The following is a 25,695-nucleotide window of genomic DNA, read 5'->3' as shown; positions in this document are numbered from 1 at the left end:
ATTGATTGAGACAGAGTTTCTGGTAAATTTAAACAGTATTTTTTCTTATAAAATTGTTGAACTCCTAACCTGCTGGTTTCATAAGTGATAAGCCTTTGTTTCGGTCAGTCTGCACACCAGCCTGCTCATCTGTTTAGTCTGATCAGGCTATTAACTGTTAGTAGCTCAATTTTTATCCTGATCCCTTAATTATTGAACGAACTGTTCTAAAATCCACTAAAGTGAGCATAGTATATCTTTAACCAGAAAAAAAAAAAATGTTAAAAGTTTAAAGTTATTAAGTATTGTGTAAAGCCACAATTTGAATGGCTTTATAAGTAGTTTAACTTAAGTTTGGTATATCATAAATTAAATAAGATGTGATTTGTGTTGTAGAGTGCAACAGAGAAGAAAAAGAAGAAATATCAGGAGTTAAAGAAGAGAATACAGCGAGAGAAACATCTTGGTGTAATATCACAGAAAATGGAACGAAGGAAACAGTTACTGGTATGTCTTAGTTCTTATCTTGGATGATTATGGGGTGTTTTCTATGGATATAGACTGTTTGTTGAACATGAAAAAACTTAAAAATCTCTAAAAAAAAATAAATGATACAGTTAAGTAAAACATTAGCAAATTTTCAAATTTGACAACCAGATGCAACAATAAATGTAAAGAATGTCATACAGATTAAAGTTGTTGATGTTGTTTATGATTCATGTTTTTTGTTGTTGATGAAAAAATAAAATTAATGTGTCCATTCAATCGTTTATAGAGAGGATATTTGTTTGTTTTGCATGTAAGATTGAAATATAATTTCACTGAGTAAACGCCAGATGCAATATTTTCACGAGTGGCGTAGCCACGAGTGAAAATATAATAGCTGGTGTTCACGAATGAAATATATTTCAATCTTATATGTAAAACAAATAAATTTTCTTTTTATTTCATGCTTTTTAAGTTGATTTTAAGTATTGTGTACTGATTTTGCCGCGTAACGTCGCGCATTCTCCTTTGTGACGTCATCACATCATGACGTCACATCAACAATTTTGAAATATAGTTCTGATCAATTTCTCTAATTTTTGTTAAATTTTTAACATGATATATGGTGACATCGACTTTCTTTTCCTAAAGAAGCAAAATTAACGTATGACGGCATTTATTTCTGCCTGTTATTCCATTTATTTTAATTTTCTTTTCATCCGCATTCAGATATAGTCCGGCTACAGTGAAAATTATATTTTATAAATTTCACTAGTGGTTTATCAGAATATAATCATCTGATATATTACAATAAAACACTGGAAAGCATGAAATAAAAAGTAATTACGTTTTATTTTATATTTACTGCAGGATAAATCTTTGAAGAGGAAAAAAGTTGCTGAGGAGACAAAGAATTCAGCTGCCCATTATAAATGGCAGTTCAAGCGGAAAAGATGATTTATTTTGAAAATGTTGTCCCATTTCGTCTTTCATTACTTTTTAATGTCAGTTTGAATGAAATATATTCTGTATTAATGTGAAGTACATGTAGTAAAATTGTTATGAAAAATTTGTTTTGTTTCTTTACTGCAATTACTTAAATATTGTACACTGTACAAATACTCTTCGCATTTTTAGCTCACCTGACCATGAAGTGGTCAAGGTGAGGTTAGTGATGGGCTATGTCTGTCGTGCGTAGTGCGTCGTGCGTTGCAACAATTGGGTTGTTAACAGTCTAGCAGTCACAGTTTTGATTGGATCATTGTCAAACTTTGTCAGAATGTTTGTCTCAATGAAATACGGATCGAGTTCGAGGATGGGTTATCTCCAGTCAAAAACTAGATCACAGGAGCTAAAAATAGAAAAAGCTTGTTAACACTAGTGGCTGCAGTTTTGATCCAAATATTCTGGAAATTTGTCAGGAAGGTTGTTTTGATGATTTCTAGGTCAAGTTCGAAGATGGGTCATCTCCGGTCTAAAACTAGATCACAGGAGCTAAAAATAGAAAAACCTTGTTAACACTCTAGTGGCTGCAGTTTTGATCCAAATATTCTAGAAATTTGTCAGGAAGGTTGTTTTGATGATTTCTAGGTCAAGTTCGAAGATGAGTCATCTCCGGTCAAAAACTAGGTCACAGGAGCTAAAAATAGAAAAAGTTTGTTAACACTAGTGGCTGCAGTTTTGATTCAAATATTCTGGAAATTTGTCAGGAAGGTTGTTTTGATAATTTCTAGGTCAAGTTCGAAGATGGGTCATCTCCGGTCAAAAACTAGATCACAGGAGCTAAAAATAGAAAAACCTTGTTAACACTCTAGTGGCTGCAGTTTTGATCCAAATATTCTAGAAATTTGTCAGGAAGGTTGTTTTGATGATTTCTAGGTCAAGTTCGAAGATGAGTCATCTCCGGTCAAAAACTAGGTCACAGGAGCTAAAAATAGAAAAAGTTTGTTAACACTAGTGGCTGCAGTTTTGATCCAAATATTCTGGAAATTTGTCAGGAAGGTTGTTTTGTTGATTTCTAGGTCAAGTTCGAAGATGGGTCATCTCTGATCAAAAACTAGGTCACAGGAGCTAAAAATAGAAAAAGTTTGTTAACACTCTACTGACTGCAGTTTTGATGAAGATATTCTGGAAATTTGTCAGGAAGGTTGTTTTGATGATTTCTAATGGGTCATCTCCGGTCAAAAACTAGGTCACAGGAGCTAAAAATAGAAAAAGTTTGTTAACACTCTAGTGGCTGCAGTTTTGATCCAATTATTCTGGAAATTTGTCAGGAAGGTTGTTTTGATAATTTCTAGTCAAGTTCGAAGATGGGTTATCTACGATCAAAAACTAGGTCACAGGAGCTAAAAATAGAAAAAGCTTGTTAACACTCTACTGGCTGCAGTTTTGATTCAAATATTCTGGACATTTGTTTTGATGATTTCTAGGTCAAGTTCGAAGATGGGTCATATCCGGTCAAAAACTAGGTCACAAGAAATAAAAAATAGAAAAAGATTGTTAACACTCTATGTGGCTGCAGTTTTGATCCAAAATATTCTGGGAATTGTCAAGAAGCGTTGTTTGATGATTTCTAGGTCCCAGTTCAAAAGATGGGGTCATCTCCGTCAAAATCTAGGTCACAGGAGCTAAAAATAGAAAAAGCTTTTTAAACACTCTAATGGCTGCAGTTTTGATCCAAATGTTCTGGAAATTTGTCAGGAAGGTTGTTATGATGATTTCTAGGGTCAAGTTTTGAAGATGGGTCATCTCCGGTCAAAAACTAGTCTCACAGAAGCTAAAAATAGACTAAAAGCTTTTTAACACTAGTGGCTGCAGTTTTGATCCAAATATCCTGGAAATTTGTCATAAGGTTGTTTTGATGATTTCTAGGTCAACTTTGAATATGGGTCATCTTCAGTCAAAAATGAGGTCACTTTGCCCAAATAGGGGAAAAATTTTTTAACCAAAAAGTAATTTGACTCTTGCTAAAATTTGGTAGGATTTTGTCAAAACATGCTTGGAGCGTTGATGGTAGGGAGCGATCCAGCATCGGGCCCCTTTTGTTATGAACTCAGCGAAATTTTTAACCCCCTCGTATCTTTTAAATAACCATCTATTATGACCAAGCCATTTTCTCTGTATTACTATACAGTCGACCATTAAATGTAAACTGATTTCATTATATTTAAAATATGGGAACTAGCTTTTATCTTGCATAAAAAAATCGCTTGAAAAATTTAAAAATTTAAAAAAGCTACATATAAAATTTTTAAAATCAAACGGACCGGGAATCCTCTGTCTTTACAACTAAAAATCCATTTTTAAAACGATGATGTTATGGAGAAATATTTTCTCAATCAGTTTTACTGGCTGGTCATATTCAGTTGTCTCATAAGATTTTCAGTCAGAAATTATGATTTTGAGATAAAAAGTTTTATCAGCTCAAGTAACCTTCTCCACATTAACTGTAAACTTCCTCACCATAGATGACAACATCTGACATTGGCTGATTTTTCCTGAAATCATGTAGTAAAAGAAAGTCATCCAGCTTCGAGATTCTTGTTACTGGAGACCAACAACACTTTCCACTGAAGTATTGTACGCTAGTCAGTAATACACTATAATGAGAATATTCTGTCCTTGGGGCTGATTATAGTCATTTTACTCAGTAAATAAAAAACAACAGCAATTTTTTACATCCAGAACATATTTTATTCAAACCTTTAAAAGTAGCTTAACACATCTTCAGGGCCAATAGTTTAACCAATTCCTTCCTGCAGAAGTCACTGGCCAACTTTGAACCTTGTAGCTTGAAGGTAACGTAGGTGACAAATTACAAAATAGATAACAGCTCTTTATTGGTCAATGGTAGCTTCAATAATGTTTCAAATGTAATTTACTGTCAGTACAAACTATCTTTTGAGCATCAGTTGAATTATTTTAAAAACATTGAACGAATAATTCATATCTTTCATCCAAAATTTTAACAGTTGCATATTCAGTGTTACAATTAAAAAATTTCACGCCACATGGTTTGCTAAAATTTGGCAGGTCTGTATACTAACAGATAAATTTTTCTTCTCAAATAATTTCAGCATGATTTCCTCTGTGAAGTTTCTTATGAAACAAAGTTTTCAATCCACTTTAAGATTTTTCTTCATTGACGTTTTCAAAATGCTTAGTTTATTGTTCTATTAAAAATCTGTCTGCAGTATCATTTGTACATGATAATTTGAGGCGAATGTATATCCACATACAAGTGAGATAGTGAATTTATCTTCTTTTCCTGAAATACAGAAAAAAAATCAATTAGATTTCACAATCAATGAATGAACAGTCCACATTAGCATGGGAATTGTCATCAATTATTACAATGAACTGAATGACACACTTCATATATTTATTTTGATGTAAAATACTAACTTGAAAAATGGTACATTTAATGCGCCCCTTCAGTGATTTTGCACCTTTTAAAACAGAAGCTTATCAAAGGCCACTTCCCAATTGAAATTTTCTTTAAAATCATGCAGTTTTCCTAGCAAAGGCCACTTCCCAATTGAAATTTTCTTTAAAATCATGCAGTTTTCCTAGCAAAGGCCACTTCCCAATTGAAATTTTCTTTAAAATCATGCAGTTTTCCTAGCAAAGGCCACTTCCCAATTGAAATTTTCTTTAAAATCATGCAGTTTTCCTAGCAAAGGCCACTTCCCAATTGAAATTTTCTTTAAAATCATGCAGTTTTCCTCGCAAAGGCCACTTCCAAATCAAAATTTTCTTTAAAATCATGCAGTTTTCCTAGCAAAGGCCACTTCCCAATCAAAATTTTCTTTAAAATCATGCAGTTTTCCTAGCAAAGGCCTCTTCCCAATTGAAATTTTCTTTAAAATCATGCAGTTTTTTCCTAGCAAAGGCCACTTCCCAATCAAAATTTTCTTTAAAATCATGCAGTTTTCCTAGCAAAGGCCACTTCCCAATCAAAATTTTCTTTAAAATTCATGCAGTTTTCCTAGCAAAGGCCACTTCCCAATCAAAAATTTTTTAAAATCATGCAGTTTCACAAACATCTTAACCTACATCACTGTTTTTTTAATTCCCAAATTAGCATTTATAGCAATAATTTTTCCCTATAACAAGAGACTTGGGCATCTTCTCAATTGAGAAAAAAAATACCCTTTGGCTATAAATATCCAAACAAAGAATGCTGAAAAACTTCTTTCATATAAATTAAGAGTTGTTTTTTGGTTATTAACTAAAACACTGACATTGATTAAAAAACAAAATTCAGGTCCCTTTAAGGAACAAAAAAAATAATATGTTGAATTGATAGAGCAAGAGCAATTCATAAATAATTTTAATACAATAGCCAGAGCATTTAATTCAAAACTTTAGAAGTGTTTAATATAAATTACCATGTGAATTTCTTTCTGGCTTTTTCCTGACCTGGCTTTTTTCTTTCCTTGACTCTGGGATCTCTAGTGAGGAATCCAGCTGGATAAAGTAAATACTTGGTAATTCATAGTGAGAATGTAAACAATAAAAGAACCTGAACCATAAACAAAATGATTAAAATCTGATTTTGCTTATAATTACAATCATTTATTTAGCATGTTTTAGAGAAACACTTAAAAATCTGATTCATATCATTATGAAGACAAATATACTGAAACAAAAAAGAAACTTTCTCCAAGTTTGAATGTAGATTATGTTAGTACAGTTTTTTCAATCCTTTTGAAACTCGATTTTTACCATGAATAAACATATCGGGCTTTTATACGGGGATTAGCTGACCGATTTTGCAAATAAAACGAGTTTTACAAGCTACTACATGTATATAAGTGTGTACATCTAAGTGGTACCCTTGAACAACTGGCACATACTTTGCGAAAGTTTCTTTTTTGGTTCAGTATACATGTAATTCAAAAAAACAATGTACTGAAGTTGAGTATAAAATTGATTTGTAAAACAGTAAACATTTAAAGACATAATTCATTACACAGACCTGGGTCTGAGGTTTAAAAAATTCTCTAACATCAAACTCAAATCTCTGGATTTCATTGGTTAGAAACTGCCAAATGATGTACACTGACCAATGAAAATCCTGAGATTCGAGACAGAACTCAGAATAAAAAGTTTTATAACCGTGAGACCAGAACAAGTCTATCTTAGGCAAGATGCACAATACTGAGGTATGTTATCTTAATTTCTTTTTTTCTTAATTAATACAATAGGTTTGAATTTAGTAAGATTTGATAAATGTATGTGCCTTTCAATGTGGAAAGCTATCTTGCAACATGACAAGATGGTGGCTATATAAAAGTGCCAAATAATAATGAGTACACAGAGTTCCTAGTACACCTTTATATGACAACATATGACCAAACCATTGCTGCTCTGACATAAAATCAAAATTATAAAACCATACAAAGAACTTACCAAATCTTAGTTTTTGTCTCATTTCAGGTGTGATAAAAGCTAGGAGTGTTCTAGCGATGGCGAGTCTGATAGCCCCAGCATCAGCAGACGGTCCAGCAGGAGCAAGCCTTACTTCAATATCAAACTTGTCAATACATTCACACAACTGTAGGGGAGCTAATATAGCTTTTCTGAAATACACACAATATACATCTTGAATAATACTAGAAATGTGTTGTAACTCCAGGCATTTATGATGGGGGCATAATAAATCTCATCAACTTGATGGAAAAGTTGCCAGAGAAAGATATCTCAAAGAATAGAACATGAAATTTGCCGTCAAATGGCTTAACTAATATTTCCCGAATGTCCTAAATTTCATTTAAGGTAATTGCCCGCTGGATTATTATTTTATTTTTTTGGTGGAGGAGGGGGGGAGACAATGCAGCCACAATCATGATGAACTGAATCAACAATGAATAGTATCAGATAGCATTGTAAGAAGTATCATTTCTGAATATGTTTGAAAAACAGAAGTCCTTCATCTCACTTCATCTCAGTGTTTCTATATCTGTTTCTCCAAGATTTTTCATTCCAGTGTTGAAGATTGAATACTATTATGCAGATGCCGGGAGGCGTGTTGCACTTTTCATTTTCTCTTATGAATAGACTCAATAAATCAAGTCACTCAACAAGTTTTCATTGCTTTCAAGGAATAATACCATTTTTCAGAAGTAATTCTCCAGGAGAAAAATTTTCAAGAAGAAAAACTGACTGATTTAGTAATTACTACAAGGAAAGTAGCCTATTTAAAGTGCAGACTACAATCATAGGATAAATGAAAATATAATTGAGTTACAATAGGAGTCATTTAAAACGGTTTTTTTTAAAAGTGCAAACACAAACTGGTTGAGGTTGAACCAAGTTTGAAGAAAATGCCTCAATAGACACAGGATTTACTAAGTAAACACAAAAATGTCTGATCTTTGACCTTCAATGGTGACTTTGAACATTTGTGCCAAGTTTGAAGAAAGCCTTCAAAATGGATTTATAGAGCAGACACAAAATTGTCTGAAATTCGACCTTCAAGTGACCTTGACTTTGAGCTGGCACAGCTGTGGCATAACTTCTGTACATTGCCTTGTTGAGGTGAACAACTGAGTAAAGTTTAAAGAAAATCCATCAGTGAGTACAGGATTCAACAAGACAATGTTCAGAACACATGGTATGGTGTGTGTTCTGCACATTGTCTTGTTGAGGTGAATATTTGAGCTAACCTTTGAAGAAAAAGCCTTCAAAAGGAATACGAGTTATAGAGTGGACACAATGGAAACAGACATTCCAAAAGATCTACAGACTGCTTGACCGACATGCATGACAAAATATTTTCAGTAAAGCCCCCTCCACATTATGTGGTGGGGGTATAATGAAAAGCTAGCTGGATAGTTATCTCACATGAAAAATCCAAGGACGCACGGCAAGTGGTTTTAGGTCAACGACCTTAACCACTCAGACACCGATGCCCCTATATTTCAGCAAGTGATATATGCATTTAATACAGAAAGATATATATATTTATGTACAGTTATATAATATATTTTCTTACCTATGTACAACTTCATCAAAGTAAGTGATGTCTTTTCCATTAATGTTGACATGTCCATGACCTTGACTGATGAGTTTGACTGACGCCCTCGCAGTTTTTCTAGTGCCTGTAATCATTCAATAAAAAAAAGCTGGAAACAGGTGATCCCTCGGAAGCATTAATCACAACAAAAGTACATGAAAATTGCAGACTCTGTTTAATTTAGTCTGTACATGAGGGATCATGAAAAAAAAAAGCAACATCCTTCATTTCCCCTAGCACCGGCTTGAGCGGTACTCAATTTTTATCACTTAAAAATGCTGGAATCAATGATCACAAAGGATCAGAAAAATATAACAAGCTCTTTTCATACAAATAGTTACTACAAGTGTCCTCTAAATACTAGCAATGTGCCTCAAGCTTTGTATATAAAAACCATTATTGTTCATATATATTCATTTTCAGCATATGTTATCTTTTTTTACTTTCTGTGGTTTCTATCCAATTACCTGAACTTACTAAGTGTTATGCTTTTAATAAATGGACTGTGGAAAATACGTTTGTAAAATTGAAATATGATTAAAATAATAAAAAAGAAACCTTTTGCAAGGGAATAGTCTCTCCCATCTTTATCTTGATACAGCTGAAAATAAACATGTACATCATTAATTTTCATCTCAAACCATTTCCATTCAAAATATATCTTACATTTGCTAGTCAATCTTTCAATCTGTACAAAACCATTCATTATTTTTAGGGAAATATTTTGAAATATGTATTGACTGAATTAGCAAACAGTGCAGATTAAAATCCCTGGGCACAAAAGTGTCAGCTGATTTTGGTCTGCACTGGAACCATGGGTAGAAACTGTTGGCTCTAGTAGTAACAAAGAACATGATAATATTCTGATTTTCTGATAACTATTGATTTCATACAAATTATATATAAATCCAAGTGTATATGACATACAGATTTCTTGATAACAAATTTCATATCAATTTTATAATTATATATAAATTCAAGTGTATGTTGTAAGGAAAATTGACATATTACTTCCTGATAATAAATTTCATATCAATTATATAACAAGATATGTTTGTAAAACATGTATGCCCCCTATCAGCAGCCAATTAGTCATGTGATCAGGTTATTATGCATGTCTTCTGCCCCAGTGAACAAACAATTAATAAGGGTTATCTAGTATCTACTGGTCATGACTAGTCACAAGGTAATAATTATTGTGACCCCATAGGTTGTGTGCAGCAATTTAAGTTATTACAAATCTTACCAAATAATATATGCATAAAATTTTATGAATCATGTAGGCCTCATTAATGACAGCCAAGTTGTTATATTACATAAGACCTTCAAATGTGTATACCAAAAGCATTTTTAGTTAAATATAAAAATATCAACCAAGGCAACTTGAGTTGTTGAGTTATTGGTCAGAAACCGCCATTAAGTACAAGGTCAATATGACATTGACCCCTTGTTCCCCAAAATCAATAGGGGTCATCTACTGGTCATGACCAATCATCATACCAAGTTTGAAGTTCCTAGGCCTAAGCGTTCTTTAGTTATTGATCAGAAACCGTTTTTACCTACAAGGTCAATGTGACCTTGACCTTTGACCCCTTGACCCCAAATCAATAGGGGTCATCTGCTGGTCATGACCAATCACCATACCAAGTTTGAAGTTCCTAGGCCTAAGCGTTCTTTAGTTATTGATCGGAAACCGTTTTTACCTACAAGGTCAATGTGACCTTGATCCTTGGACCCCTTGATCCCAAAATCAATAGGGGTCATCTGCTGGTCATGACCAATCACCATACCAAATTTGAAGTTCCTAGGCCTAAGCGTTCTTTAGTTATTGATCGGAAACCGTTTTTACTTAAAAGGTCAATGTGACCTTGACCTTTGACCCCAAAATCAATAGGGGTCATCTACTGGTTATGACCAATCACCATACCAAGTTTGAAGTTCCTAGGCCTAAGGGTTCTTTAGTTATCACTCGGAAACCATTTGGTCTACGGACCGACGGACCGACAAATGCAAAGCAATATACCCCCTCTTCTTTGAAATGGGGGCATAATTATATATAAATCCAAGTGTATATAGTAAGGAAAGTTGACACACTGATTCTTGAGAACAAAAGATTTCATATCAATTATATATAAATCCAAGTGTATATAATTATAGTAAGGAAAATTGACATACTGATTTCTTGATAACAAATGATTACATATCAATTATATACAAATCCAAGTGTATATTGTAAGGAAAATTGACATACTGATTTCTTGACAACAAATGATTACATATCAATTACTGTGAAATCATTATTATTCGTTGGGCACGAATTTTCGAGGATAGGTCAATCCACTAAATTAGGACCCAACGAAATTTTATCTCAACAAATATTTATTACCATTTTTCTGTTCCATATATCACAACATGCATCGGCGTTTTTCCGGCCGATTTTTGTGGTATGAATGTATACTTTAATAATCAGGTCAGTGAATAAGCAGATCCATTAAGTTTAGTTTTGCAATATTTAAGAAACTTGAAAAAAATATCGATTGTATATCACAAATTTTCATCGCATATAAACATCAGGGGGGACTATTTGAGGCTACTTGATTGTATTAGCTAGAATACGTGACATAATCAAGTAAATATGGGAACCCAGTGCATTAATTAGCGCCCATAAAACTTTACATGACTTGTGTTTATATGATCCATTTAAATAAATTTCAATATGTATTTGTGTGACTGCTATTCCGAAAATATCAAAAAAGCTGCCGTCATTTTACTAGATGCATACAATATATACATATCTAACTGTATTGAGCCACTTACTCGTATTGATTTATATGCATATAATAAATTTACACAGTCGATGTGACGTAGTGTGTAGTTTTGGACCGATTCAGGGTGTAAACTTTTTTACTCTCTGTGGCAGATGTCGTATAATTTATGCAATGTTTACATTGGCGAATTATATAGAGGATATTTGTTTAGTTCAGTGTAAGATCGGAATATATTTCACCGAGTGAGCACCAAAAGGTATATTTCACGAGTGGCGCAGCCACGAGTGAAATATGATCTTTTGGTGTTCACAAGGTGAAATATATTTCGATCTTACACTAAACTAAACAAATTTTCTTTTTAATTCATGCAAAGAAACGTTTTAAAAAGACATTAAACCTAATACTGAATGAAAAGCGCGCCAAATAATAATACGACGTGACGTCATTTACGACGTCACGTCATTAAGTTGGTACCCAGTACTGTGTACGCTGGTATTTCACTGAAACAACGTAAGGGGCTTAAATTCAAAACAGTGAAATTATCAAAGTGGTAATTTCACTGTTTCAAACAGTGAAATTACCAGTTTTATATCACTGATATATTTCTATAAACCACCGAAAAGCATGTAATAAAGAGGCAGTGTTACCAATGGAGCTGCATATCATGTCACACAAACGTGTTAATTGCTGTCAATTATCCGCTGCCATAGGCAAGGATTAAATTTATTGAAAAAAATTGTGTTATAAACACGCAGTAAGTAAAACAGCGCGGTGATTAAGTGAAAGATTACTTTCCATTGCTTTTTTTTACAAGAAAATGAAAATCCACGAATTTAAGAACCCACGAAAATGCCAGTTTTGATAAAACCACGAAATTTCATGCCCACGAATACAAATGATTTCACAGTATATACAAATCCAAGTGTATATTGTAAGGAAAATTGACATACTGATTTCTTGATAACAAATGATTACATATCAATTATATATAAATCCAAGTGTATATTGTAAGGAAAATGGACATACTGTTTTCTTGATAACAAATGATAACATATCAATTATATATAAATCCAAGTGTATGTATATTGTGAGGAAATTTGACATACTGATTTCTTAATAACAAATTTCATATCAATTTTATAATTATATATAAATCCAAATGTATATATATTGTAAGGAAAATTGACATACTGGTGCTTCTCTAGGTTTTCTGGGAGTTGCTGATAATGAAGATCCTCCTTTCAAATATTTATCAAAAAATTGTTGATTACGCGATGCAAGTGGGTGGTCATACATTCTCTGTAATAATGCTACAAAACGCTTATGCTGAAAATAAACAGATAAAAACAATTATGTGAGGTACTTACAGTACAGAATATTCGTCATTTAATTTATAAACATTTAACTGTCAGCAACAGTTCATAAAGAAAACCTAAATTTCAGCATTTGGACACCCTTATTCAGAATATTCGGTTGACTTTCATTAACTCAAACTCACTTACTTTGAACTTCTACGCAACTGAAAGAATTTTTACAGCCTCTCAAAAATCATTTTCGACCTATATATTTTAATTCTACTTAGGACCAAAACTACAACAGTTATCTCAAAGCAAAAAGCCTGGTCCCTTGAAATTTGAGATATTGAGAATGAACTGTGTAACATTAAAATCATTAAAACGGTAATGCCAGGAATCTCTAATACAGAAAACATCTCTCATTTTTCTGGAAATTTTGTTCTTCCTGTATCAAATCCTCACAACTGGCTTAGTGCATTAGGAAGATTCTGTATAACACTGTCACATATGACACACCAAGGCTAATCTCCATATCTCATATGTTTAGGTGTGCGGAAAAAAAAACAAGCTCTAATGGTGCTGGGACAAACCTATGAATATATATATATTGTTTATGTTTACATATATATAACATAAACAATAAAAAGTGCAGGAACAAGAAAATCATATGAAAAATTAGCTGACATAAAATTACTTTTCTCAATTTAATAAGATGTTGATCAGTTTTATAAATCTACATTATTATGACAAAAACTCAATGTCAGATTATGTTTGATTATGTGGGTTTTTTTTGTTTTTGTTTTTTGTTATTGTTTTTTTTTGTACATACATATCACTTTCTTCATAATGCAGTCAATTACACATTGTGCATGTTGGAAAGGTGGTATCATTTTATACAATCAAATACTTACATGATGCTCATTCAATCTTTCTGTTGGAAACAAATCTTTAAATTTTTCATAATCTATCCATATTACACGCTTTTGTTCTCTGTAATTTAATTATATCTTACATTAATATAATTTATTATATACTTATAAATGAAATATTGAGAAATATTGATGAAATAAAATGCGTATTTTCATTTTCCGTATTTTCACTGTAAAAATTTATTTTTCACTGCAGTGAAACATATTTTCCGTATTTTCACTGGTGTCTTGCCGGACTACTTTCTTTTAAATTCTGCCAGTTCACAAAATTTAAGGGAAAGTCTTTCAAATTTTAATGTCAAAAAAGAGAAAAATGTATATAATAAACAGAAAATTCAAGTTTTTTCTATAAATACATGTTTTATTTTCATCTTGTGGCATGAAAATTACCATATTTCACTCGTGGCTACCGCCACTCATGAAATATTTATTTTCATACCACTCGATGAAAATAAATCATGTATTTATAGTAAAAACTTGAATATCCTCTATGTATTAATATAAATAAAAATTTTTTTATAAATTTTCATATTTTTCCCTTTTGTTACCCCAATAAGCCTACCCTAATAAGTACTATAAAGTTGAACAAACTTCAATGAAGGCCAAACAAGTATATTGCTGTTAGTTGAAATCACGAAGTCTGAGAAAAAAATAAAGTACTTTATTTTAACAGCTAACACCAAATAAAGATTTTTCTGAGAAAAAAAATAAAAGAGAGAAAGAATAAGACTTACTGTATAACATGTTCTCTTTCTTCTTTCTGGCTGACAGATCTCTTCATAGATTCATGTTTCACTGCCAATGTCTGGAAGAAATAGATATATAGTTTATAGTTTTATACCCCCGTCACATCGGACTATCCACCTTACTACATTCTCAGGGTGACTTAGGACGCAGTAGAAATGTCATGGACGCTGTAAGGTCGAGTTGAGAACGACTTAAGTCACTGTAAGGACCCCATCAACACCTTAGGACATGGAGTCATGGTGACTATTTTGAACATGCACAAAACAAATGCCGAGGGACATTATAGTCTCACTTATTAAAACTCAAAGCAAACAATTCAAACCTACAGCATGAATTACTAGTCCATTAACAATTCCAACCCATAGCATAAACTGCACTAAATATTCAAACCCATAGAAAACAGTGTTTTTTGGCCAAAATATTCGGCCTCATTTGCCACCTTTTTTCCCCAAAAATGGCAAAAATTCCCCACCATTCAGAGATGTAAAGTTATGATCAAGGTTTAAGTTAGCCCACCGCAATGGGAACGCCACCATGACTGTAATAACACCTCTATTTTCTTCTTCGAAAAAAAAAGTCAACCTTAAAGGGATTATAACAAGTATATTATTTACTTCCATGTGTAAGAGTTATACGCTGCACTGTTGTAAATCGGCAGTGTACTTGCAAAATTGATTCCCTGAGAATCTATTTAGACAGGCCAATTTTTGCTGGTCATTTATTATTTGACCTTTATTCAACAAGAGCTGTCGGTAGGACAGCAACGCTCGACTATTCTTAGTGCTTGATAGTAAGAAAGCCTTGATAATGTAAAATTTCCTAAGTTAACAAAAGGGATTTTTTTTCTTTAAATCCATGTTACAGTTATAGGCCTTGGAGAGAGTCCTATTATGCTCTCAAAGAGTATAAAATTTCATCTTGTTTCAAAGCCATATGTCAATGGACTTTTTTTTGAGGTATTACAAAAACTTTAACGAAAATTCTAAGTCGAAAAAGGGGCATAATTCTGTCAAAATGCATGATAGAGTTACCTCCTCCTGTCTACAGGTTTGGGTCATGATGGTGAACAAGTGTGCAAAGTTTCAAAGCCATATGTCAATGGACTTTGAAAATATTTAAGGTATTACAAAAACTTTTAACGTAAATTCTAAGTCGAAAAAGGGGCATAATTCTGTCAAAATGCTTGATACAGTTACCTCCACCTGTCTACAGTTTGGGGTCATGATGGTGAACAAGTATGCAAAGTTTCAAAGCCATATGTCAATGGACTTTGAAAATATTTGAAGTATTACAAAAACTTTAACGAAAATTCTAAGTCAAAAAGGGGCATAATTCTGTCAAAATGCTTGATACAGTTACCTCCCTCTGTCTACAGGTTGGGGTCATGATGGTGAACAAGTGTGCAAAGTTTCAAAGCCATATGTCAATGGACTTTGAAAATATTTGAGGTATTACAAAAACTTTAACGTAAATTCTAAGTCGAAAAAGGGGCATAATTCTGTAAAAATGCTTGATTCAGTTACCTCCCCCTGTCTACAGGTTGGGGTCATGATGGTGAACAAGTGTACAAAGTTTCAAAGCCATATGTCAATGGACTTTGAAAATATTTGAGGTATTACAAAAACTTTAACATAAGTGGTTACGCCGACACTGATGCCGACGCTAGGGTGACTTCAATTGCTCTACTTATTCTTATCGAATAGTCGAGCTAAAAAGTGCAAGATATATTTTCATTTGTGATCTTTCACACTTTGCCAACGAGACTGACACAAAATCTGGGGGAAAAAAACATTGACAAATTATGCCATGTATGCTAAAAACTCAAACCCTACAGCATAAATTACACTACAGCATAGATTTTACTAAGTAAAGGAGAAATGTTTATTTGTTTTCATATATATTTTCAATATTTAACTTACATGCATTACTTCAAGTATATTCATTATATCATTTTACTTACATGCATTAGTTCAAAGTAGTTAGGTTTAAGTGTATAATACAAGTAGTGATGAGGTCTTCCTGTCATATCAAACTCCTCTCCTGTAATGAACAACAACACGATGATGAAGAAAAGACAGTTAAAATTCAAATTGAACTTTAGAGGTTCAACTTTTTATGACAGTGACACATACAAATGGATTTATAAAATCATACTGGAATCGTAACTGAAAGTATGCAAGGTTTGAAATTAAATCTGGTTTTAAAATATATGGCATAACAATATTAGTAACCATGTATGATGTACTGATCAAAGTTTTTTAAAGTAATATAATCTACAGTACTGGAGGAACTTTCTCCCTACTACGGTGTAGCAAAAAGAGCTATGAAATGAAATCTAAACAAGCAAATTCGTTGAATTTATATCCCCCGCCGAGTACTGGTTATTACAAACACAACAACTGAAGACATAAGGCTTTATTTATATATTTATCATGGCATAAACAGTAATATTCTTTGAACTTGATAAATATTCAGGGCAATAACAGAGCCATAACTCTGTGTTAAATAGTAATATCTGAAAATGCCAATGAGATGTATGCATACTGCATAACTAATCAAGGGCCATAAATCTAAGTTATAAGTGTCTGACTGGAACAAGGCGACTATATGCACATCTCCTATTTGTATCCCATAAAGTTTCATTGAATTCCAGCCAGTAGTTACAGAGAAGTAGCACGGAAACGATTATTGCTCTGGTTGTATACTGCATAAGTTATCAAGGGCCATATCTCAAAGTTAAAATGTCTGACCTGAACAAGGCGACGATATGCACATCTCCTCTTGGTATTGAAGGTTCCAATAAAGTTGCATTGAATTCCAGCAAGTAGTTGCAGAGAAGCAATATTTTTCTATATGCATACTGCATAACTAATCAAGGGCCATAACTCTGAGTTAAAATGTAAGACCCCAACAAGGCAATGATATGCACATCTTCTCTTGATATTGAAGGTTCCCATAAAGTTTTGTTGAATTCCAACCAGTAGTTGCAGAGAAGTAGCGCGGAAATGATTTTTGCTTTATATGCACTGCATAACTAATCAAGAGCCATAACTCTGAGTTAAAGTGTCTGACCCAAACAAGGTAATGATATGCGCATCTCCTCTTGGTATTGAAGGTTCCCATAAAGTTTTGTTGAATTCCAGCCAGTAGTTGCAGAGAAGTAGGGCGGAAATGATTTTTGATCTATATGCATACTGCATAACTAATCAAGGGCCATAACTCTGAGTTAAAGTGTCTGACCCTAACAAGGCGATGATATGCGCATCTCCTCTTGGTTTCGAAGGGTCCCATAAAGTTTCGTTGAATTCCAGCCAGTAGTTGCAGAGAAGTAGCGCGGAAACAATTTTTACTCTATATGCATACTGCATAACTAATCAAGGGCCATAACACTGAGTTAAAGTGTCGGACCGGAACAAGCTGACGATATGCGCATCCCCTCTTGATATTGAAGGTTCCCATAAAGTTTCGTTGAATTCCAGCCAGTAGTTGCAGAGAAGTAGTACGGAAACGATTTTTACTCTATATGCATACTGCATAACTAATCAAGGGCCATAACTCTAAGTTTAAGTGTCGGACCGGAACAAGCCAACGATATGCGCATCCCCTCTTGATATCGAAGGTTCCCATAAAGTTTCGTTGAATTCCAGCCAGTAGTTGCAGAGAAGTAGCGCGGAAACGATTTTTACTCTATATGCATACTGCATAACTAATCAAGGGCCATAACTCTTGAGTTAAAGTGTCAGACCAGAACAAGCCGACGATATGCGCATCTCCTCTTGATATTGATGATTCCCATAAAGTTTCGTTGAATTCCAGCCAGTAGTTGCAGAGAACTACTCCGGAAACGAAATTCGGACAGACGGACGGACAATGCCAAAACTATATCCCCCTCCCGATTCCATCGGTGGGGGATAATTATTGAGAGACTGAAAATGAACATAAACAGAGTGGGTCTGTAAGAAAATTAATATAGCTTTTCAGACTTGTGTCAGTCAATATCTTCATTTACATTGGTGTGATTTTTATCAACCCTTGACTTTTAAAAAGGAACAATGACTTGCCCTGGCCACCAGTATAAAGTCAGGCAGACTCCGGTCAGTTTGCATCACCTAATCACTCTGACCAGATTCTATATAGCTTAATTATAAAACTAAAACCACGGTAAATAGAAACTGAAGTTCCAACAATCAATGTTAGAGTGTCACAGCAGCTATAACAAAATACACCTATAATCTTTGACTAATGTTGACCTTGAAAAAAAGTAGTGAGTACCAAGGACTAATAGGTTTTAAATAAGATTTTAGACTTGTTCTGGCAATGTCGTGTGTTCCTCTCATATTATTTACTGTTGTTATCTACAATGTTATAAAAACTGGGGTTAGAAATTTTACAATTTTTTTATTTAAAAATTTCGAAAAGGGCTTATAAATGGGTGGTTAACAATCCAATCCTTAGAATTTTAAGCATTGGTTAAAAATATACATGTAAATTAAACACAGAATAGATATTTAAATATTATAACTGACCTTTCAGGTGAGGGATGTAAAATGAAGGATGCTGAAAAATAAAGAAACCTGGATGTCAATAACAAAATAATTATCCATGGCTATAAATTCAACATTCATAATCTAGGTTAAAAAGTTCAATTCAAATATAGTATAGGTGGTTTATAATAAATCAAGAGCTGTACTTTATCTACCTATATACTTTTTGAGTTATCACTGGATTCAGTTTATGTGTAAAATTTGCCATATTTTCAGTTATTTGTTGCCATAGCAACCAGAATTTTCAACATAGGAAGAAAAGAAAAAGACGTGCATAATCTCCAGACTGCCATCTACCCATATTTCAAGTTTCATAAAAATATTTCCAGTACATTTTGAGTTATCACTGGATCCAGTTTATGTGTAAAATTTGCCATATTTTTAGCCTATTTGTTGCCATAGCAACCAGAATTTTCAACATAGGAAGAAAAGAAAAAGACATGCATAATCTCCATACTGCCATCTATTTATATATCAAGTTTCATAAAAATATTTTCAGTACTTTTCAAGTTATCGCGGTATCCAGTTTTGTGGACGGACTGACGGAAGGAAAGACGGACAGAGGGTAAACCTAAAGTCCCCTCCAGTAAACTGGTAGGGGACTAATAAACTGAGTCCAATTTAACATGATAAAATAAGACCTGTCCATAGACAGTGTGCTCCACTTTTCTCAGTGCTTCAAAAAATTGGAGCTAAAAAGTAATCTTTAATTTTTTTTTCTTTTATTTGGCACATCAACAAGTTGCAAAATAAAGACATTGAATAAACATTGTTTGATGCAAAATAGTTTCAAAATAAATATAAAGAAACATAATATTGATGTAAACACTTAATAATTTAATGCTAAACTGACCTCCATCAACGGTCTGGCATTTTTGTTATGAAGTCCTGATGGTAAGAGATAGGCAATGGCCTCCTGTAAATAAAATAAATAAAAAGAGGTAATGCTTAGATATACACAAAATTGGAATAAAGCAAATCGGCTAGAAATAAAAAAAATTAAAAATAAAAAAAATTACCAACATGAAAACTGTGTTATTTCCATAATCTGATGGTCAATCCTTGAAAGAATTGTAACACAGAATGCCTCTATTATTTAACAAACATGATCATTGTATGTAGACTGTATAATATGTGCCAGAACAATATATAACTTTGACATTTAAAGTAGGATTTTATAAATGAGTAATGATTTCTTGCATTCTATTCAGGCAATTTACTTTCATATTTCTTTCATACAAGCATTTTTAAAGAATTCTTCTTTAAAATTCAAACAATAATTTTTGCAGTGAGTAGATGTATAGCTTTATACACTTAGTACTACACTTCGCAGTTATCTAGTGATTATACTACTTCCATGACACATAACATACTGGTAGATGTACCATATGAAATAATCCCTGAATTGGTGCCACAAATAATTTATGTAACTTTTTCTCAGACTGCAATCTTTGTAAAGTACTTCCTTGATTATAGCAACCCTAAACAAGACTATTAAACAAATATTTGCAAGTTTTTGTACACAAAATCAGATCCCTTTTACTTGGAATAATTTAACAAAGTAAGTGATAGAAAATTGATAAATTTAACAAAACTTAACTAGAACTATCACTAAATGTGATTAATACCCCCGCAAGACTGCTTCGGAAATGAAAACCTTGCAAAGAAATTAAAATAGAGTTATGGTTGTGCCTGTGCGCAATTAAAGACAGTTGTGGTTCTTGTATGTTGCATTTCCTTTTAATGTGTTGACCATTGACGAAGTTTTATAAAATTACTCTGTCATAAGTCTAGAATGAGTTACGCTTCTTGAGCACTGCACTTCTTTTCATTGCCCTTGACCATTGTATGAAGTTGTATTGAATTCCAACAACTAGTTTTCAAGTTATGCACTGGACAAAAAAGTAACAAAGGGCAACAACTGTAATTAATCCAAATAGAGTTATGGTTCTTGTGCACTGCACTTCATCTCACTGCCCTTGACCATTGTATGAAGTTTCATTGAATTACAAACCATTCATCTTCAAGTTATGCACTGGACAATAAAAAGTAACAAAGGGCAAAGACACTTAAATGAGTCTGTGCACTGCGCTTTCTCTCAATATACTTGACCATTGTAACTATGAAGTTGTTTTGAATTCCAACCAATAGTTTTCATGTTATGCTCCGGACAAGGAAAAGTAACAAAGGGCAATAACTCTGTAATTAGTGAAGAAGGAGTTATGGTTCTTGTGCACTGCACTTCCTCTCAATGTGCGAGAACATTGTATTAAGTTGTACTGAATTCCTACCATTAGTCTTCAAGTTATGCTCCGGACAAAGAAAATGCAACGGACGGCTGGACCAACCGACCGACCACAGAGTGACTCCTATATACCCCCCAAACTTCGTTTCGGGGATATAAAAAAGATCAATGTTTTACTATGGTGATCTGTAAATATGAATTTTGAGCTGTAAATATGTGAATGTTGAGCTGTAAATATGAATGTTGAGCTGTAAATATGAATTGAATGTTGAGCTGTAAATATGAATGGTGAGCTGTAAATATGAATGGTCAGCTGTAAATATGAATGGTCAGCTGTAAATATGAATGGTGGGCTGTAAATATCAATGGTGAGCTGTAAATATCAATGGTGAGCTGTAAATGTGAATGGTGAGCTGTAAGTATGAATGGTGAGAGGTGAGCTGAAAATATAAATGGTGAGCCGTAAATATGAATGGTGGGCTGTAAATATGAATGGTGGGCTGTAAATATGAAGGTGAGCTGTAAATATGAATGGTGAGCTGTAAATATGAATGGTGGGCTGTAAATTTATGACTGGTGGCCTTTAAGTATATGAATGGTGAGCAGTAAATATATGACCGGTGAGCTGTAAATATATTAATGGTGAGCTGTAAATGTATGAATGGTGAGCTGTAAATATGAATGGCAAGCTTTAAATATGAATGGTGAGCTGTAAATATGAATGGTAAGCTGTAAATATGAATGGTGAGCTGTAAAATATGATTATAAATATAAGAAAGAAAGCCTACTCTAACTCTGGCAGGTGTTAGTTCATCCTCATCCAGACTCATTATGTTAGCTAAATGTCTCCGACCTAGATCATATTCTGCTGCTAGATCCTCCATCCTCTTTTCTACAATACATGTATATAATAAACTTATAGCTGCATGCCTTCAGATGAACAAAAATATTTAAAGAAATTCAATCTTGAGAAAAAATATTTCAAGATTTTAAGAAAAGTAAGATTCAAGTATTAAGTTACATTTTATATGATTGATAATTCAGTATTTATCACTATATTTTTACTGTGTGACTAGCAGAGCATGGGCCTATTCTTGAATATTTTTTTTACTTCTTTTAGGTAATTTCCTGGATTGCAAGAGCTGTTATATATAACTAGTAAATTACTGTCTTTGTTCACTTAACAATATTTTACTTTTAATACATTTCAAAGTTTTCATGAAAAGTGGCATAAATCGTGAGTCATGCTGCTTTAATAATTTTTAACGGATATCGTCCAAGTATTCCTTTTTTTCTCACTTGACTTATATTCCATTTGTTTGCACATGTAAATAATTATCTTACTGCTTATCATCACTTTCATTTTAAACTTTTGTCCCTTTGACATACAATCATATATACACTTCAATTATAATTTTGAATGACGAAAAACAACCTAAGATTAATCTAAGGAAACCCAATATATATATATATATATGTACTTTGAGCATCTTCTTAATAGGATTAATATTTCTGCAACAGATTTAATGTCCTTTCACAACAAAAGAACAAACATAAAAGTGCCCATAGTACATTGCTTTGCTTCAGGTATAATCAACCAGCTGAGTAGAACCACCTACCTTCCAAAAGTAAGCAAAATAGCAGCCTGGAACAATCCCTTAATAAATATTCAACATTCTAAAACTGATTTTTTCTGTGCATCTTTCAGGCCGAAGACAGAATCTAGAGCTCTGCAGTAACTCTCTTTGACTCAAATTACATAATATAATGATAAAAGAATTTTGTTGTTCTTTTTTTTTAAAGGATATAGTTAATAAAAGTCTTTCTAACCTGTCTTTCGTTTCCTCTCAAGGTAACTTATCATAGCCCTACTTATCATATTTTCTGTTGGCATACTTTTCAAAGCTTGGGGTGGACCAATCAAATTCCCTTGTTTATCATACTTCCCTGATAATGGTTTATCATCAGGTTGTCTATGAACTGCTGTGCAGTGAATGCAAAGCTGAAATAGAATTTAAAAACACTACATTAACAAAACATCATTACACTACACACACACACATGAAATGGTATTCCCATTTTTTTTTCTTTCTATATTTTCCAAAAAAATTATGATTTCTCACCCCTATTCCCATAAAAAGTCATATTTGCTTTCTTTGAACAGCAAAGTGTTCACTGTGACTATGCAAATACAATGCACTGTCTTTATATATTGCCTTAATTTTGTAGATTGAATACATGTACTGTTTAAGTCAGGGCTGGAGGTTTTGAAATTTTGCACCTCCCTCATGAACAGACTCAAACTCTAGGGGCATCTCTGCTTTTACTGATTTTTACTTGAAAGTTTTTAACATTTAAGCAAAATGGAGATACATGTAAAACAAAGTTTATGGATACTTATGCAGGCAGTGTTTTTTTTTCACTTTTGGGGGATGGGGGTTGGTGGCCTTCGGAGGGGGGGAAAATGCAATAGGAGAGGGAATTTCATTTCTTCACAAATGAGGAGAAACGAAAAAGAATCCAGTGCATATTTTTATATACCACTTCTAACTTTGCTGTCCTGATAACATATTACAATGCAATGTCCCTCTCCTTTCACCTGAGGTAGCTGAACCAATTGTTTCAGATTTTCTTAGGGAGTTTTGTTTGAATAGAATATCATTTTTGTTTCAACTATTCCCTGTAGAAAGTTTTGTTTTTTTCCCTGTAAGATTTACTATTGTGTGACATTGTTTTTTTATGGAAGAAACTCTTGCAAAACAAGATTAAAATACATTCCTTTTTCTTAATATACTGATCTAAAATATTGACAGCAGAATTTAAAGCGTCGCATGTTAAACTTGTTTGGACGCCAGGTGTAGCTCCCTTTACCTACCTGGAAACAATTTGTAAATGACCTTGCTTAACCCATTACCCGATATACATGCCTTTGAAGGGGGGCAGTAGTCCCCCTCTTCGCCAAGAATATTTTGGACTTGTGAGAGGCTAAAAATGACCCCAGATCGATCATAAGGTAACGTTTAACCAAGGCTGAAAAGCATTTGACTCTATCACAATTCATTGAGAAGTTGCAGCACTTTGAAATTAATTTTGATGGAAAAAATCAGCGCAAAATAGTGATTTTTGGCAATTTTGAGATGTCCCCTCCTTGCCATGGTAACAGGAAATTTAAGCCTGGGCATGTTGTTACAAAGGCAATGGTCCAGTCAACATTTGTGCCAAGTTTGATTAGTATTGAAGCAGTTTTTATAGTCTTATAGCAATTTGAACTTTAATGGGAGACTTTTCAATGAAAACAGCCATTTTTCACAAAATGCTAATGAAGTAATGGGTTAACAGTAGGTCTTACAGGCATAAAATAAAACATTTTTTGGCATTTAGTTGCAAAAAATGATATTCATGCAGGCAAATTCTGGCTTCCGTATGGGGAAAAATTTCAGCTTTGAGGAGGGGAAATACATACTATTTTAAGGGTGGAATGGGGCCGAATTTCGCCGAATATTTTGGTGAAAAAAAAAACACTGGCAGGGCTCGTAACAGACACTGGTGTCAGAGTCTTGACTCATGAAAATCAGGAAATACATGCATTTGACTCATGACATACTCTACTCAAGAGTAAATTTGCCATGCAAGACTTTTTCATTATGCATAATTCCTTTCACAGTTCAATGAACCTGTCACATAATAACATAATTATGACATGGGCTGGCTCTTGTTTAATGTGGCAATGGTCTTGTTTATCCCATTAAGCTGAGATTAAATAGAAGTCAATTTTGCCTGAAAAATTTATATTCCAAAACGTGACGCCAGACGTGTCAATAAGTGAATCGAATCCGCCCATGTGTAAGACAGTCTGCTGTCATTAGCCATTAAGTGTGTCTCTTTTACTGTAACTGCACTGAAAGTACAAACTGTGACTTCAGTGCTTAAAGATGGATCAAAAGCAATATTAAATTTGAAATTAAGCACGGTCCGCCTTGTCTCGAGTCACCGTCCAACCTGTCCCAAAATAAGATCCACCCTGTCCATACATAAGGTCCACCCTCGGCGCCCTGGTATGGTCCACCCCACAGGGGGCCCACACAGTGTTTGGATGGTATAAACTGCTTGATGGTGACCTTAAAATGAGATTTTAGTCAGTTTATACCATCCAAACACTGTGTGGGCCCCCTGTGGTCCGTCCTGTCTCAGGGTACGCCCTGTCCTACGACCCATAATTACCATTGGCAAGAAACTTTATGCTCACTGCTCAGGACTGGGTAATTACAGGAATGGATTTGATAGTGCGGTTATTAGCTTTTACCTTCCTACACAATCGAACTTAAATAAATTCTGTATGTAAACAAATCTTATTTGACCGAAATTCGTCGTATCCGAAAAGGTTCTTTTATGAAATTTCAGGTTTACATCTTCAGAAGCAAAATAGAATCAAGCGCTTAAAACAATTAAAAAACATATAATTTTTACCTTGGTTAAGATATCAGCATCCTTATTGCTTATTAACAGAGACTTAAAAGGTCTAAAATGCTTCACCAACGTGAAGGACATTTTTTATCACCCAACGCTTGAATTTGAGTTCAAAGCGTTTGTAAGAACATAACTAAATGTACTGACTCCAAGAGATTCAACACCGCTAAATATATTCCTTACATTATTGATCAAAAACTAGTCCAACAAATTGT

General features: G+C 33.5%; 1 protein-coding gene and 1 long non-coding RNA gene across 2 annotated transcripts; one reads left to right on the top strand and one right to left on the bottom strand.

The window, feature by feature from the left end:
* Nucleotides 1-6: 6 nt before the first annotated feature.
* Nucleotides 7-1,444, top strand: LOC132753323 (uncharacterized). The gene is made up of 3 exons (XR_009628941.1): nt 7-22; nt 376-486; nt 1,336-1,444. It is a non-coding gene; the product is annotated as an uncharacterized LOC132753323 (long non-coding RNA).
* A 2,691-nt stretch (nt 1,445-4,135) lies between these two features.
* On the bottom strand, nt 4,136-25,638 carry LOC132753321 (small ribosomal subunit protein uS9m-like). Its single transcript, XM_060743761.1, has 14 exons — nt 25,481-25,638; nt 22,844-23,015; nt 21,802-21,905; nt 19,622-19,684; nt 18,751-18,781; nt 16,185-16,264; nt 14,212-14,282; nt 13,460-13,538; nt 12,445-12,579; nt 9,044-9,086; nt 8,465-8,570; nt 6,880-7,049; nt 5,856-5,934; nt 4,136-4,732 (listed from the first exon to the last, which is right to left on the bottom strand). The coding sequence occupies exons 1-14, from the start codon at nt 25,559-25,561 to the stop codon at nt 4,720-4,722; spliced, it is 1,227 nt and encodes a 408-aa protein (XP_060599744.1). The 5' UTR covers nt 25,562-25,638; the 3' UTR covers nt 4,136-4,719.
* Between the last annotated feature and the right edge of the window lie 57 nt (nt 25,639-25,695).

The sequence above is a fragment of the Ruditapes philippinarum genome, unplaced genomic scaffold (genome assembly GCF_026571515.1).
Source record: "Ruditapes philippinarum isolate M1 unplaced genomic scaffold, ASM2657151v2 ctg14378_1_1_1_1, whole genome shotgun sequence".
Classification (NCBI taxonomy): Eukaryota; Metazoa; Mollusca; class Bivalvia; order Venerida; family Veneridae; genus Ruditapes; species Ruditapes philippinarum.
Note: the sequence above shows the minus strand (reverse complement) of the source record. Positions and strands in the feature narration are given on the sequence as shown.